The sequence below is a fragment of the Lissotriton vulgaris genome, chromosome 6, assembly GCF_964263255.1.
Source record: "Lissotriton vulgaris chromosome 6, aLisVul1.2, whole genome shotgun sequence".
Lineage (NCBI taxonomy): Eukaryota > Metazoa > Chordata > Amphibia > Caudata > Salamandridae > Lissotriton > Lissotriton vulgaris.
In genome coordinates this window covers 318,450,985-318,467,471 of record NC_141694.1, presented here as the reverse complement: position 1 = coordinate 318,467,471, position 16,487 = coordinate 318,450,985, and the positions used below count along the sequence as shown (strand labels likewise).

At 47.3% G+C, this 16,487-nt stretch overlaps 1 protein-coding gene across 11 annotated transcripts in view; it reads left to right on the top strand.

Annotated features, from left to right (window-relative positions):
* Window positions 1–14,387, top strand: part of HPCAL1 (hippocalcin like 1) — a 1,564,223-nt gene extending 1,549,836 nt beyond the window's left edge. For all 11 annotated transcript variants that reach the window (XM_086926340.1, XM_086926339.1, XM_086926341.1 and 8 more), the window contains one exon: window positions 13,237–14,387. In XM_086926340.1, coding sequence (XP_086782466.1) covers window positions 13,237–13,334 — 98 coding nt within the window. In that variant the 3' untranslated portion in view covers window positions 13,335–14,387. The remainder of the gene's footprint in view (window positions 1–13,236) is intronic.
* Window positions 14,388–16,487: the final 2,100 nt, after the last annotated feature.

Genomic DNA, 16,487 nt, shown 5'->3' with positions numbered 1-16,487 from the left:
CTAACTTACTATTGTATGGAGGTACCCCACGAGTAGCTTTAACTAAATGTTTTCAGTCTACATACTGCGGGTGCATTGCGGCAGCAGATGTTGAATCTTATTACTTGGCGGCTCACCTCCAAATAGTAAATGCGTGATGGTTGGGTACCAGTGGGAACACTGTATATGCTCTCGACAGATAGGCAATGGGAACGATCCCATTCCAGACATATTTGTATGGTGGGGGGGAGGGGTGTATATCTCCTCCAGGCAACTAAAGTGGTTGTAGATTTGTGGTGCTCGACTCATAGACAAATGAATTGAGGAGGTAGACTGATGCAACAAACTCCATTATAGTGTGGACATGTGCTTTCTCCCAGGTGGCACAATTGGAAGGATTCTGAAATCTCATTGGGATCTCTACATTGGGAGACGTTATGCAGGGCATAACCCTGAAGTCCTATCAGATGCTCCAGACTGACATTGGGGGTGAGCAGGCCTAAGGACTCTATATCCCAGGGCTCCCCCTACACCGCTGATGCTGCCAGACTCGCCCGGAGGTGCATAAATCCATTGGCGAGCTCCCGCTGTACAGGATGCTCAAACTAACATCGGGGATGAGCAGCCCTAAGGCCTCTGTATCTCAGGCGTCCCCTGCACCGCTGGCACTGCCATACGTGCCCGGAGGCGCATAAATCCATTGGTGAACTCCTGCTGCGTGGGACGCCCAAACTGACATTGGGTTGAGCAGGCCTAAGGACTCTGTATCCCAGGCTCCCCTGCACCGCTGACACTGCTAAGACGCGCGCGGAGGCGCATAAATCCATTGGCGAGCTCCCGCTACGCGCGACACTCGAACTGACATTGGGGGTGAGCCGGCCTAAGGACTCTGTATCCCAGGCTCCCCCTGCACCGCTGATGTTTCTAGATGCGTCCAGAGGCGCATAATTCTACTGGCAAGCTCCTGCTACGCTGGATGCTTGAACTGACATCAGGGGGAGCAGGCCGACTCTGTATCCCAGGCTTCCCCTGCACCGCTGACGCTGCCAGACGCGCCCGTAGGCACATAAATCCATTGGCGAGTGCCCGCTGCGTGGGACTCACCCGTGCCAAGGGCGGGCCTGTCCTTGCCCATCTTTGCCAGGAAGAGGCAGGGCTGGGCCAACCCTCTTCCATTTGGTCTCCGGTTTGACATTCCGGGACATTACCTGCGGCAATGGATTAAAGGCACAAGTAAGTGACTTACTTCCCGTATTAGTCTACTGGCAGTCTGCATCTATATGAACTTTGAGTAGTGGGTCCTCAGACCCTCTAGACTTTTGAGCTGACCGATTTTAGCACAAAGCATCTGGTGGTGCTATAAAATCCTATTGAAGGCTTCCACAAACACCCTGGAACTTTGCTCCAAACTTTGTTCCCATTGTCTCTAACAGGTCACTCAGCGATATTTAAAATGGTTTCTCTGCTCAGTTTGTTGTATCAACTGCAAAACTTTCCATTTGAAATTCTGCTGCACCGGTTTCTCAAACTAAAATCTATCTTCACTAACTTCCTATGTTAATGAGGTACCCCTAGAGTAGCTTTAAGTAAATATGTTTAGTCTACATACTGCGGGAGCATTGCGGCAGCAGATGTTGAATCTTATTACTGGGCGGCTCACCTACAAATAGTAAATGAGTGATGATCGGGACCAGTGGGAACCCTGTGTATGCTCTCGACAGATAGGCGATGGGAACGATCCCATTCCAGACATATTTGTATGGTGGGGGAGGGGTGTATATCTTTCCCTGGCAACTAAAGTGGTTGTAGATTTGTGGTGCTCGACTCCTAGACAAATTAAATGTTGAGATAGACTTGCGCAACAAACTCCATTATGGTGTGGACAGGTGCTTTCCCAGGTGGGACAATTGGAAGGATTCTGAAATCTCATTGGGATCTCTACGCTGGGAGACGTGATGCAAGGTGTAACCCTGAAGTCTTATCAGATGCTCCAGACAGGGTTTCAGTTAAATCGTAGTCAATTTCATAAATTTCTCCAAGTTCGTCATGCACTGACCCCATACATTAAATCATTGACTGAGCTTCCTGAATTCAATCTCCTAGAAGGTAAACTATTTATGGATAATTTGGGGGAATCATATAATTGCCAAGATCATCCAGTCCTTAATTTCTAAGCAAGGACTGTACTGAAGTGCTGAGTTCTCCTAGAGGAGTGGCCAATGCTGCAAGCCTTTGGCTTATTCAATTTAAATATCTCCTAGGGTTTAGCTAACACGACACCGGTTGTGGTGCATGGTAGTAATTAATAGGCCGGCCTTCCTCCGCTGCGGGATGTACCTTTTTCCATACTGTGTGGAGTTGCTCGATGGTTGAAAGATTTTGCCAGGGAGTGAGCACATGTCTGAGTGGTGTCCTGTCCTGACAAATTCCGCTAGACCTACCATTGGCCCTTGTACACCTTACAAATGGGCCTGTGGTGCCTTGGTCTAATGCTTGCTAAGTGTGCTATTGCAAGAGTGGAAGTTAGTTGCTACTCTATCCTTATCAGTCTGAAAGAAAGGCAGGGACCATTACGTGGGTATGGAGAAAGCAGTGTATAAGCTAGGGGATGACCCCAAAAAACATTTCAAAATTTGGAAATGCTCGGCAGAATACAGAGGGTTGTCTTGGAGCCAGTCTGAAATAGTTACCAGCTAGTTGATGATGAAATCTGTTATTATTATGGCCCTGGCAGTCCAGTGCGGGCTAGACTGGCCCCACAGGGCATCTGGCATTTTCCCAGGGGTTGAAAGGGTGAGGCCATTTTTGCAGCTGCGGGGGGTGGTTTTGTAGCGTTGGGGGCCTGTTATGTTAGTGAGGGCCTGTTTTGCAGCAGTGCTGCAATATTGGCTCCCAGTAACAAAAGCAGCCATGCTTGACGCTTGCGCCCCCCCGGGCTGGTTCAGCAAAATTGCCAGGGATGCCTTGAGTTCCCAACCCAGCTCTGGGTCCAGTCTAATGGCACTTTAAGAATGACTACTTATTTTATAATTGAGATGTCTTTTCCTTGCCTTTGGGAGTACTCTTATGGCTGTGGTGTGGGGCAAGGGAGCTGACAGACCTTTTCTTTGTTCTGTTATTGATGTAGTATTTTTCTTTATTGCTTTTGACTGGGGACTTTTATCTGGCTCGTTAGGCCTCTTTGTATCTCATGCAAAATTCTCAATAAAATGTGTTCCAAAAAAAAAGAATAACAAGGAGAGTCACTCACAATAAGCACAATTGTTTGTATTTTTCTGCTTTTAAAATTAGAGACAGGAAATAGACTGTATTCTGTCTGTATTTATCTGTAAAACTCAGTATAAATTGAACACTGGAAGCTTTACTATATATATCTATATATATTTATTCAGACAGACATTTTTCAGACAGACATTCCAATCATAAAATAGAATAGAATACATGGAGGACTGCAATTCTCTAATTTCCTTATTACAGGCAACTTGTGATGCATCCAGTCACCTGTCATAAAGAAGTGAAATAACGGCTCAACCATAGTAAGTTATTACAGTTGACATCTTATGTCACAATGCCTGCTACCAGAGCCAGCAGCCAGGGTGAAAGGCAGGTCACTGAGCATAATTACAGATGCCATTTACTTTCCTTCTTCTGATATCAGCAGAACGGAGGTATTTATGGCAACATGTTTATTTTCTCCACGCTATAGTTCATTCCACTAAATATAACATCTATGAATGTTCCCACACATTGTGGGGTACAGTATTTTGTTAATTTCACTTACATTAAACTTATTGTAATACCTTTTTGCAATAAACACTAACTGCTTTTTTGGTGTATTTAATTTCACTCTACATATTCATCTTGTATTATTCTTATCTGCAATAAACAGTAAAGAGCAAGGCACCAAAGATTTAAGCAGTTTAATGAAGGGTAATGGTGTTGCCATATATTATAAGAAAGAAGCTGCCCTCTGCAATACAGTACACGGATATTGCAAATTGCCACAGAGTTCCTTGATCTTATAAAGGAACTCAACCTTTAGTTTGGTTCCTCTTTAGGTCATGGTAGTCCTCCGTGATTTGCAATAACCTTATAATGGACAGTAGGGGGTAATGTTTCCCATATATCATTAGACTATCCTTCATGAGTTCCAGCTTGGTACCTGCAGGTAACAATACACTTAACTTGGGGGCGGAGCTTGCTGGCGTCCATGAAAGACGTGTGAGCGCTGAGCTCCTCGCCTGAGCCCCATTAAACTCCGTCAAAATTATCCTTTTGGCGCCTAACTAGCTCTGAAAGTTGTGGCGAACTCTCTATCTATGCTCCGGCCTAGCGGGGGGCCTTTCCCCGGTCGAGATCCGGTGTGGTGTCGCTTTGCTGCTTGGAGGACGGTGCTGTGGCGGACCAGGCCGTAATCCATGGTCTATCCTGAGTGGCTGCCCGGGCTGCGTCACGCTACGTGCGGCCTGTGGTACTGGTGTGGTGCCGGTCTACCTCTCCTGCGACTGAACAACTGGTCCTGCTTGGCGATATCACGCCCTGTTTCCGAGCGAAGTTGTCGTGGACTGCCCTTCGATTGTACATTCGGAGGGAACAGAGGTGCTGGTGTTTGGAGATACTACTGGACACCGGAGGAAGTTTCTAGCTGGCCGACGACCTTCTTGGTGATCGATTTCTTGGCCTGTGCCTGAATCCTGCTTGCCTCACGGACAGCTGTGGGACTGTGGATGTGAGGTTTGCTGGAGTGCTAGCGACCCAACTGCCCGGCTTTGGTGTGGTCTGACTACAGGGGAGTGCTCGGTGGTGTGCCTTTCTGGCGACCGGGCCTACTCGTACTGCCGTGTGATTCGCCGCCATCTTGGACGCCTTTCTTGCTGCGCAACACCTTGTCCTCTGTAGCCTGCTGCCCCAGTGTCTCCTTTCGACTCCCCTAACATTGATTGTGGGCTTATTGCTGGCGGTTGGCCACCTCGATTGAATGTCCACCAGGAACGCTATGGGGAAGGGCGACAGAACCCAGCCCAAACTGTTGTTTGATCAGCGGAAAACGAAGGGTGCAGAGGGGCCAGCCCCGGATGCCTCGCCGCGGCCTACGGCCTCCGACAGCTCACTGTGTGCGGACATTCGCGAAATGCTGGTCACTATGGAGAAAGGCTTGCAAGACAGCATGGCGGCGATTGGCACTAAAATTGATGCGTTGTCATACAGGATGGACCGCATGTCCAAGAGAGTCGATAAGCATGCCGAACGACTGGATATGGCAGAAAGGCGGCTGACGGAGGCGGAGGAGGCCCAAACGGAATGGGATAAAGACCGCAAGCAGTTCGGAAGGCTACTTCAAGTCATCCAAGACAAGACGGAGGACTTGGAGGCCCGCTCACGGCGCTCCAACGTTCGCATTACTGGGGTGGCGGAATCTACCAACACTGGTAAAATGGAGCTATTCGTGGAGAAGCTGCTTCGGACCCTGTTAGGGGAGGAGGTCTTCTCCCCTATGTTCATTGTCGAGAGGGCACATCGTACTCTGGGGCCGAAACCGCAACCAGGACTCCCACCACGGCCGATTATTGCGAAGCTCTTGAACTATAAAAACAGGGATCTGGAGCTTCGGTTGGCAAGGGAGAAAGGGAACTTGCAATTCGAGGGCATGAATATCTCCCTCTATCCGGACTTCACGGCGAGAGTTCAGGAGGAGAGGAACCGCTTTGCCCCATATAAGAAACAAATGAGAGACCTTGGGCTGGACTACGCCATGTTGTACCCTGCGAGGCTCCGAATCAACAGGCAGGGGCACTCACACTTCTTCACCGACCCTGCGGAATTGAAAAAATCCCTGAAGGAGTGGGCTAAGGAACAGCGCAACAGTCCGAGGAGTCAACGAGAGGATGCTGATGCCGCTGCTGACATGGACGGCCAGGGGTAATCGAGTGTGTGGACCCCTTTCTGGGCCGACTATGCCCTGAAATTTTTTTTCTTTTCTCTTGACTCTTGTACAGACGCTGTGGCCAACTGTGTTGCAATCATGGGGTGAGATCTTGCTAGTTATTCATTGAACTAATAGGAATGTACTGGGGGTCCAGTGGCGGCACGCTTTGCTATCTGCCGGTCGCTTTGGGGAGGGCCCTCCCACGCGCGGGAGCTTAGCTCTTTGCTGGTGGGGTATTGAGCTGGTGAGGGTGCCGAATGCTAGGTGGGGGCGGGGTGGTGGAGTAACTGAGGGTTAAGGTCCTAGACCCAATTGTACTGTTGTCTGGCTGGGAACCTCTGCCCCTGAGCTTTTGGCTTTCGGCTCTCTTGAGGGGCCCTTGGGTCTGTAGAGTCACCTGGTGGTTTCGGGGGGGGGGGGGGTTGATGGGTGGTGGTGGGACCTGTCTGACCGGGTTGGGGTTGGTCGGCTGTGGGTGGGTGGGTGGTTGTTCTATTCTTCTTTTGTTGACCATGTTACATATGCCAATTGGGGACTGTTGGGGGGAGGGTTTTGTTCGGCCTACTATAGGACTGTGTCTGCTGTGCCACCTGTGCGAAGCTGATTCGCTCACTATTCTGCAATGGTGGACGTTGAGATTTTAGGGCCAGAGAGTGGCCCCAACTCTATCAGAATGCTAACTTGGAATGTGAGGGGACTGAATGATTTCCGTAAACTCCGGAAGGTACTAGCATACTTACAGCGTCACCGGGTTGACCTCGCACTGCTCCAGGAAACCCACCTGCCTCTCACTAGTCCTATACTGTTGACCAGGGGTCTTGGGAGTGCTTGTGTTGCTGCAGGGTTCACTACACATGCAAGGGGTGTGCTTACGTGGGCTAATCCCAAATCGCAATTGAAACTACAGAAGGTTGTTGTGGACCCGGAGGGTCGATATACCGTTGCCTGTTGTGTGGGGAAAGGCCACGACTTGTTGGTTGTGAATGTGTATGGCCCCAATTATGACTCCCCTACCTACTACGCCTCACTGGCGGACCTATGCAGACAGTATGAGGGCTCCAGGTTGCTGTGGGGGGGTGATTTCAATTTCGTATTGGATCCAGAGCTGGACAGGTCGGCTGGTGCTTCCAAAAGCCCGGCGGCCTCGGCATTACTCATGCAGGCGGAATTGGTGAAGCTTGATTTGTTGGATGTGTGGCGTCATAGGCACCCGGGGAGGGGTGGTTTCACTCATTACTCAGCCTACCATAATATACACACGAGAATTGATTATTGGTTTGCCTCCCACTCCCTCCTTAATTCAGTAAAGGGATGTGCAGTATGGCCCCGCACGTTATCTGACCATTCACCACTGCTTTTGCTACTAGAGGCACCGGCTAGAAGGATACCCCCGTTCACCTGGAGGTTCCCCCCATATTCACTCCTGGATGAGGCCTTCAGAGGGGAATTAGCTGAGGATATAGACACTTACTTCTCGACTAATGTGGGGTCGGTGGATAGTGTTCAGGTACTTTGGGATGCGTTCAAGGTGTACATACGTGGGATGACGATGGCCAAACACTCAGGGGTGCTCAAAGCTATCAGGCAGCGATTGAAATACTTGGAAACACAACTGTCTGATCTGGAGCGGCAAGCGGGGGGTGCAGAGGATACCGACTCGAATGAGAGGCTTAAATCCCTACTAGCGGAATTTCATGATGAGGCGGATAGGGAGATACAACATATGGGGAAGTACGCCACGGCACGAACATACGGGGAACGGGACCGCCCTGGCTCCCTGTTGGCTAAACTGATGCGTAATAGCAGACCGCCATTGGTGATTGAGGAGTTACTAACATCTAGTGGTGAGGTGGTTACGTAGGAAAGGGATGTACTGGCGGAATTCCATGCTTATTATACCGAACTGTATAAATCACGGGCAGGTCACCTAGAGGAGGAAATAGATGACTACCTGAGCTATATCCAGATGCCCTTCCTGGCCAATTGGCAGCGAGAATTTCTTATGGCGCCGTTCCAGAAAGAGGAGATTATGGAGGCGCTGGAGGGGATGAGATCAGGCAGCGCTCCGGGGGCTGATGGCCTTACGGTGGCCTTCTATAAGGCTTTCCAAGACAAACTTGTACCTTACCTGATGCTGCTCTTTGATGACATCTGTCAACAGGGCAGTATGCCGAAATCTATGAGGGAGGCACTTCTCATTACCATCCCGAAGCCGGGGAAACCCCCAATGAGTGTGGCTCGTATAGGCCGCTCTCCCTGATTAACGTAGACGCCAAATTATACGCAAAAGTTCTGGCAGTGCGTTTGGCTTTACTTGTCCCAGACTTGGTTGCCCCGGAGCAGGCTGGGTTTGTCCCCGCTCGGAACTTGACCTACAACATTCGTGCGGTGCTAGGCACCATTCAACATGTTCGGCAGGAGAATAAGGCTGTTGCTATCTTCCTGGACATGGAAAAGGCCTTTGATTCAGTGGAGTGGCCGTTTATGCTCAGGGTTCTGCGTAAGTATGGGCTCGGTGAACCTTTTTTACAGATGCTAGGGGCCCTGTACTATAAGCCGACTGCACGATTGAAGATAGGGAACTCGGTCACTGCCCCGATTGAGATCAGCAGGGGCACCCGACAGGGTTGCCCCCTCTCCCCGCTTCTGTATGCTTTAGTGGCGGAACCCCTGGCGTGCGCTATTAGGGAATACCATGGGTTTGAAGGGATCAACTTCCCTACCTACCAAATTGGCATTTCAACGTACGCTGACGACACCCTGTTATATGTTCGAGAACCGGAGGAGAACTTGTCGTCTGTCTTGCGGGAAGTGGTGAGGTTTGGAGCCCTGTCTGGATTACGGGTCAATTGGAACAAGTCTGTGGCGCTTCCTTTGACCCCGGTGCCCCTTCCGTTTGACTCGGAGTACCCGCTGCAATGGACCACGGACTCTATCCGCTACTTGGGGATCCGTGTTCACACTGATCCTGAGATATTGGTACGCGAAAACTATGGTGTTGCGTACTCCAGACTGGTGGATGATGTGGAGGTGTGGTGCAGGCTCCCGCTGTCCCTTATGGGCAGAATAGCAATAATGAAGATGGTGGTCCTCCCCAGGTTCCTCTTTCTCTTTGCTAATATCCCCGTAGTGCTTTCAAAGGCTTTTTTCCGGCAGCTCACGCAGACGCTCATCAGGCTTGCGTGGGGGGGCAAACAACCGAGGGTTCAATGGCAAACTTTAATGCTCCCCTATGAACGAGGGGGCCTGGGGGCTCCAGATTTGGAACGGTACTACAGAATAGCGCAGGGGGCACATCTACACACTTGGATCCATGGGGATCCTGGTATCCCGCACGTGAAGCTTGAGCGCCTCTTCGCGGATCCCACTCCACTTCCAGCCACAATATGCTGCCCTGTTGACCGCAGGGTTGGAAATTTAGACTCTATTGCAGCCACAAGCCATGCTTGGCATGAACTAGTCCGCTCCCGGGATAGCGAGCTGCTGTATTCCCCCCTCATGCGGGTGGAATGGGCGGTGTGGTTGGCGCCGCTGACGGAGAAGTGGGTCCTTAAGGCATTACGGGACTTGGGCATAGAAAAAATGGGGGATTTCTTCTCGAACGGCACAGTAAAGACGTTGCAGCAGGTCCTGCAATCCCACCCTGGGAAGACGCTGTTGCACAGTTTCCAATATCATCGGGTCCGTAGGGCGTTGCAGGTGTTGCTGGGCCCGGAAATGTCAGAGCCGCGGGAGGTGCTGGAGCTCACATATGTTATTAAGAACCCATCGCCCAGCAAGTTGGTTACGAATCTTAAGAAATTAGGGGACCGGCACAGGCAGTACCCACTCTCCAAGGCCAAATTGGCTTGGCAGTGTGATCTCCAGTTGACGATCTCGGACGAGATGTGGCACTACTGTTGTACGAACACTAGAAAGATTTCACTTAATAGTAGACATCGTTTGATACTTTTTAAGTATCTGCAGCGGGTCTACTACACACCGGAAAGACTGCACAGGTACGGATTGCGGGAGTCGGCGGAGTGCGAGAGGTGCCACTTTCCCTCGGCTGATTTCTTACACATGTCCTGGACTTGCCCTAGTATTCATACATTCTGGCAGGGGGTATTCTCGGAACTGAGTGTGCTGTTGGGAACGGAGGTCCTGCCGTGCCCGGCTCTGGCGCTGCTGGGCTTTTCCAAACCGCTGCCGGTGGCAGTGCGGCGCTTGGCGGATATTGCGCTACTGACTGCCAAGCGCCTGGTTGCGTTGTGCTGGATGAGGGGACCGATTCCCACTAAAAGACGCTGGGAGGCGGATATACTGTATTGCTGTACACAGTCTGAGGTGTATAATGAACTGCTTCCACCGAAGAGTCGTCCTAAGAATTTCTGGGGGCTATATAGGGAATATCAGTGTGCCAAGGGGGGCGGTGAGTCAGACCCTGAGGGGGAGGAGTTGGATGAGTTGCAGGAGGGTGGGGTGGAAGCGTCAGAGGTTGACATGCTACACATCTGACTGTTCTTTTTCGTGAGGTGGTCTCCTGGTTCCTTGTTGCTGTTAGCTGAGATGTTGGGGGTGAGAGTCCCTAAGGAGGGTGGTACTCGGTGGCTCCCTTAAAGTGCTCCCTTGCACCCTTGGGCCTATGGGTCATTGGCTATGGGTGCATTGTAATTTTTAGATTCAGCAGACATAGCGGGTGGGTGGGTGGACACAGGTACGGGTAGGCTGGTTGTTTGGGGGGTAGGGGGTTTGTTAGGCTGTGGGTTTATTGCACTTTTTCCTTTTTAGGTAACTTGTTTACATGGTTTCGAGACTTCATCTGCACACTCACGCTTACTGCATTGTATTTGCGCATCAATCCGTGGCCATGGGCGTCGATGCCCGGATTGTCTGCTTCATTCCTGTTACACGGGGAAGTTCTTCCTGTGGAACGCTTTTCCTATCGACGCCGCCAGGCCTCCGGGATGCTGGCACTACGGCTGTGTATGATGCTACTGCTCACTGTACTGGATGTTATTTATTGTTGCCGCCGGCCTCCGGGTTGTAGGCGATGAGTGCTGTGTGCTTACATCGAAGGTGCAATAAAGTACAAATTTTATAAAAAAAAAAAAAACAATACACTTAACTTTAGGATTCATTTTTTGGCTGAAAATAGTGTTTATTGTTGGGAAATGCCAATAGAGATGACAACAGTCCATATGCATCGAAATAGAAGTATTGTATGAGTACTTAAATTAACACACCATCCTACATATAGTAAGATGACATTTTGATTTTTGATGCTCTGTTTGATGTGAAGACAGGCACGGACCAATGTAAAATGTTTTCCTGATAGACCTTCCAATCATTCACAGGTATCTTTGAAACACCAATTTCCTGTTGATATATGAGATTGTGACCTTTCCCTAGTTTAATCCAAACAGTGGTATCAAGATTGTAATCTGTACAATAAGTAAGGGGCCAATGAAAACTAGGCTACAAGTCATCATGTTTACAGGTACCTAGAAACTACTTTGGAATGTATAATTGCTACAGTATGGTCTTCCATTCACAGTGCCATTGTTATTGGTCATAAAACATCCCGTAATAGAGATTAATGCTTTATACATTATGGTTCAAATGTGAAAATTGGTTAGAGTTCCTTGGCAAGTGGATACTGCCAACCATTTAGAGTTGGCATGCCTGTCTTCAGATGTGGAAAACAAGATTAATTTAATCATACCTCAGAGTTCTTATAGTAGCAAACTGAGGGGCATATTAACAAGGAACAGGGAAAATTAACGCTAAGGGTGCTTAACGTTATTTTTTTTAATGCCCGCTATCGCTGGATAATATCGCCTGGTTATTGCATTATTAACAAAGCTAACGGCCTAGGCGATAAAAAAATCCAGCTATAGCGGCATTTTGGGAGGTTTATCGCTGGTAATACAGCAATAAAACTACAAAGTTTGGGATATCCTTGTTGATAGCCCATGGTGGACTTAGCCATGTAATCCACCTCCCATTGGATTACATGGCTAAGTCTGAAAATTAGCAGATGTAAAAAAGCAGCGTAAACCATGGTTAGCGCAGCTTTTTTTGCCTCTAACAGGGTTAGTGTGAAGCTTGATAATAGGAGAAATGTCACTTAGTGACATTTCTCCTATTATTTTGCACTGGAACGGCCACTTTCCATCTCATTAGAGATGCAAAGGGAAGCGTAGTGAAAAAGGGTGCTAACATGCGATTTTGCATTTTAGCACCCTGTTGTTGATAGGGCAATATTTTTATCTCCGCTACTTTGGCTTTTAAAGCCAATAAAGTGGAGATAACGCCCTTGTTAATATGCCCCTATATTATGAAAGTGCCCTAGAGAAGCAACAGGCTTGTGCATATGGTATGTATGCCCCTAGTTCCCTTTGGTGCTATGGAAGAGGCTGCAGACGCTTGTGCAACTCCTTCTCTAATATGGCACCAGTGCAATCACAAGGAGACAATCCCTCATTTGCATGCGGGAGTGCCATCATGGAAATGTTGGGACTGTTTTTGATTTTTCCACGCACTATATTAAAGACGCTAGTGCAATAGCAAAGTAGCTGTCATGTGGTACACTGATTTTGTGTTGCATAGAAGGTGGCACCCAGTCAGTTCCTCCTGTTAGGAGCTTCTGGGAGGGGCTTCTCATGGGTACCAGGCATCACCCTGTAAGCCAGTATAATTGCTTACAGCACCCACCTGCGGGGGGATCCCTGCTTCCCTTTTAATTGTGAGGTCCACCTTTCCCTAAAGTGCTTTTCAAAGTGAAGACATGAGCTTGGGCCTGCAATGCAAACAGAGCATGTACTGTAATAGCATGCACTGTCAGTCTGCACCCAGTGTACCTAGTTAAGGGTGTGCTGCAGCACATGAGACAGTATATCCTCTCTGTTATACGGCCTAGAGGTGCACGAAAACACCTTCATGAATCGGACCTTGTCTCGTTGAGTCACTCGTGTGTGTATATATATATATATCAACCACTCCGTTTGCGTCCGTGCTCGCGAACAACAGAGAAACGGACACTTGCTTGTTTCCTCTTAGAATCAGGTATTTGTTTATTTAATTATTTTTCAAAGAACTGCTGTGTGTATCCAGACGCGTTTTGGCGAACGCAGTCGCCTTGTTCACTGGAAATAAAGTGCTCATATATATATATCTTGTTGCAGTGGCATAAATCACTTTCAGGTAGTTTCTTTCTGCTTAGACTTCTAGAGGCTAAAATGTTTATTCAGTAACCATTTGTATTAAATCCTAACCAGCCATTCTGTTTCTTTTCCTCATTGATTAGTTCCACACAGTGATTGACACCCTGTTTCCTTTTCCCTCCTTAGGTAAACTTTCCTTGGAAGAATTTATTAAAGGTGCCAAGAGTGATCCTTCGATTGTGCGATTGTTACAGTGTGATCCAAGCAGTGCAAGTCAATTCTAATACAGCCCACTCCTAGGGACAGTTGCAATGAAAACTCTGGCTTGTCATTCAAGCGCCGCTTGCAAATGGATGCCTTCTCGACCATTCCTCATCTATTAGTGGATTCTATTACATTTCCAGATCGTTGTCCATGTATCATGGTGAAGACAACTTAGTGCTTCTTTCATTATCTATTGCAACATTCCCTCGGTAGCTTCATTCTCCAGTCTCCTGATGTCGCAGGCCTGTACATCCAGTGTATTTGAATGCTTTGTTTACATACAGGTATAAACAGTTCAGGTGAAACCTCAGACCACTTACGGATGTATTCTATTCTAATCACTCGAAGAGACACTAGGCAGGACTTTTTTAAAAACAAATCAGTGAGTAGGTAGTCTTTTGGAAGCTGACCATGTAAGAAATTTGAAATATGGGAAATTAAAAGAGGAAATGTTAGCATTCCTGGGCATGGTTCATATGTGTTTTACTTTGAGGAAAATTGCTTGCACTTGTCTAATTAAATGTTGTTCCGTTTCTAATATACACTAAAATATATACATATGTTTGCATACATATATACGTACATGGGTATGTATATATGGCGAAACAGTGTTTAGTCTTATTTAAAGTAGCTGTTAAACTTTGTAGAAGTCTTTGATTCTTTGTAACTTGATTAAAGATTAGTCTGTGATATTTATTCTCAGTATATAGATGTTTTAGGAGGAAGGCATGACTAGCTGTTCATGAAGTTGTTACACAATATTTAATCACTGAATGCAAACAATTGTTAAGTCCTTTTTACTGTTTTTGTTGGTCCAGACTTTGTCCAAGAGTACATGCAACAATCATCATTTTGTATTTTCTCTGTACGGTTCAGCTTGTGTGGTTGCTATATTAAACTGCTTTTGAGTGGAATGAGCTACTGAATGAATCACAAAGCTGTTGTCAACAACCTTTCTATGCCCCAGGCTATTTTGCAGTCAAAATGTTAATACATCTTGCGCATTCCAGTGTTACTTTATATCTGATTAATGCCAAGAATATTAATTTAAATAAAGTATCTTTCCTTGTCTAGATCTTTTATTTTATTCTGATTTCTTAAAATGGCAGAAGGAGCTCATGGCTTGTTTACTTCTATTACTCAATGTGTGTGTGTTGTTCTCATGGTCAACCGGCAGAAGTTAGTGCATGAATGATCCTTTCATACATTGATTAGGTTTGAAGCCACATTTGCAGTCATACACTCTTTTCCAGGCCATGGACTTACTGATTCAAGCCAGATAGGGTTATAATGTGTCTTTCATGGATGTGACACATTGGTGGCTGGTGAGGGGGGTGCTGGGAATCCTGTAAGGCTGCGCGCCAAACCTAGCAGATCCCCGCTCAGCTGCAGGATCCTGTGGATTTCAACCATTTGATGAGAGCTGTTTGGATTTCCTTCTCGACTGCAATACTTTCTTTTACAAAACTATAGGCCATATTACAATGGACTGTATAATGTGCCCTTGTGAATTCCCATAGAAGCCCAGGTTCACACCAGAACCTGAGCTTCTATGGGAATTCACAAGGGCATATTATTAAGCCCATTATTGCCGCTTTAGCGGCAGTTTCCTGCGGATAAAAGCGGTGATAATGTATCACCATTGCTTGATAATATGGCCCTATGTTTCTTGCTCAAACCTTCTCCTCTGAATGTTTGAAAAAGTAGGATATGTCCCTTGGGACCTGTATGCTACCGTGCTAGCGGCCTTTCCTCAGCCAGCATCCCAGTAGAGTAACCTGGCCTGTGAAGAGAGACGGGCAAGGAGCTGCAACAACTCTGGAATAGTGAAGACCGCCACGGCCATATTGCCTGATTCTCCTGTTTTTAAAATGTTTCGTCTCCTCCTGGTGTCTACATTGTATCCCTGTGAAAAGCCACAGTTCATACAGTATTGCCACTGATGCTTTGCTTCTCTGTTACACTAGCTGAGAAAGTGTCCATTAATATTGCCTTGACCAAGTTTGCTGCCATTATGACATTTGCAAGCTTTTCTGGACAATATATTCTCCTCAAACTCAGTGGATAGGGAGGTACCTTATTTACTGTGGCAAATTAAAGGAGGTACCTTATTTACCGTGGGAAATTACATATGTGATATGTGGAAGGAGGCAGAGGAGTTATCCATATATGGAGTTGCGATTGAGCGTTTACCGAGTGATGGCGGTACCCCTGATTGTGGTCTTCATTGATTAGGCTACAAGCTAAGGGAGGCAGAGCAACTGCTTATAATAGCCTTCTCGCTGTCACACTACTGTCCTCTTCTCAGTCATGTTCTTGCTATTTCCCTGCCCTGTCTGATTTATCTTACTAAGTCATGAATTGTTTGGTGCGGTCTAAATAAAGCTACCTAACAAACTGTGTAGACCTATTAAAGGAAGCAAAATAATTCAGTCTACACAAGGCTCCCGGTTAGATCATTAGAAGCAGAACCTGGAAAGCATCAATGCCGGATCGAGTTAAAGTCTGCCTTATTTTCAACCCGCTCCTCTCTTTCTAATACCCTAGAATTAGCGGAGGTAGAGAAACATTCTTCATAACCCGATCCAGTACATAGTACAATGCAAGGACAGAAATATTTATGCAACTCCTCTGTTAAGGTGGCACACTTAAAGGGCAAAGAAGGGAAACAAAGAGCAAGAAAATAAGTGCTATGTGGTACGTCTGAGTAAGAGTCCTTTTACTGTTGACAAGATTACTAGTTCTGTTCCAGCAGAACTGGTTTCTGATCAGCCGGACTCATTATTATTAGACTGTAATTCAGCTAAATAACCGGTTGTTGTAAATGTGAATGACAGTGAAAACCCCAGGCAGAAAAGAGACAGGCTAAATACAACACCGGTGCGTCATTAAGTGTTTAATTATGGAAAAGTGATGCAAATAATAACGTCAGCGACACCGGGTGTGTGAGATGTACTAGGAATGCATCAGAAAGTGCCTGGCGAGGATAACCCCAAACTGAATGCGGGGAAGAATCTGGGTCCATCAGTAAACATAGGTGTTGGAGGTAGTGGTGCCCGGGGTGCTGCAGCACCCCTAAATATATACCCATGCTGCAGTTCAGAATGTGAGGGAGCAATAAAGATGCCTACAAATGTTACCTTGTATTAGATGTCAAATGTCAGGCTCTGTCT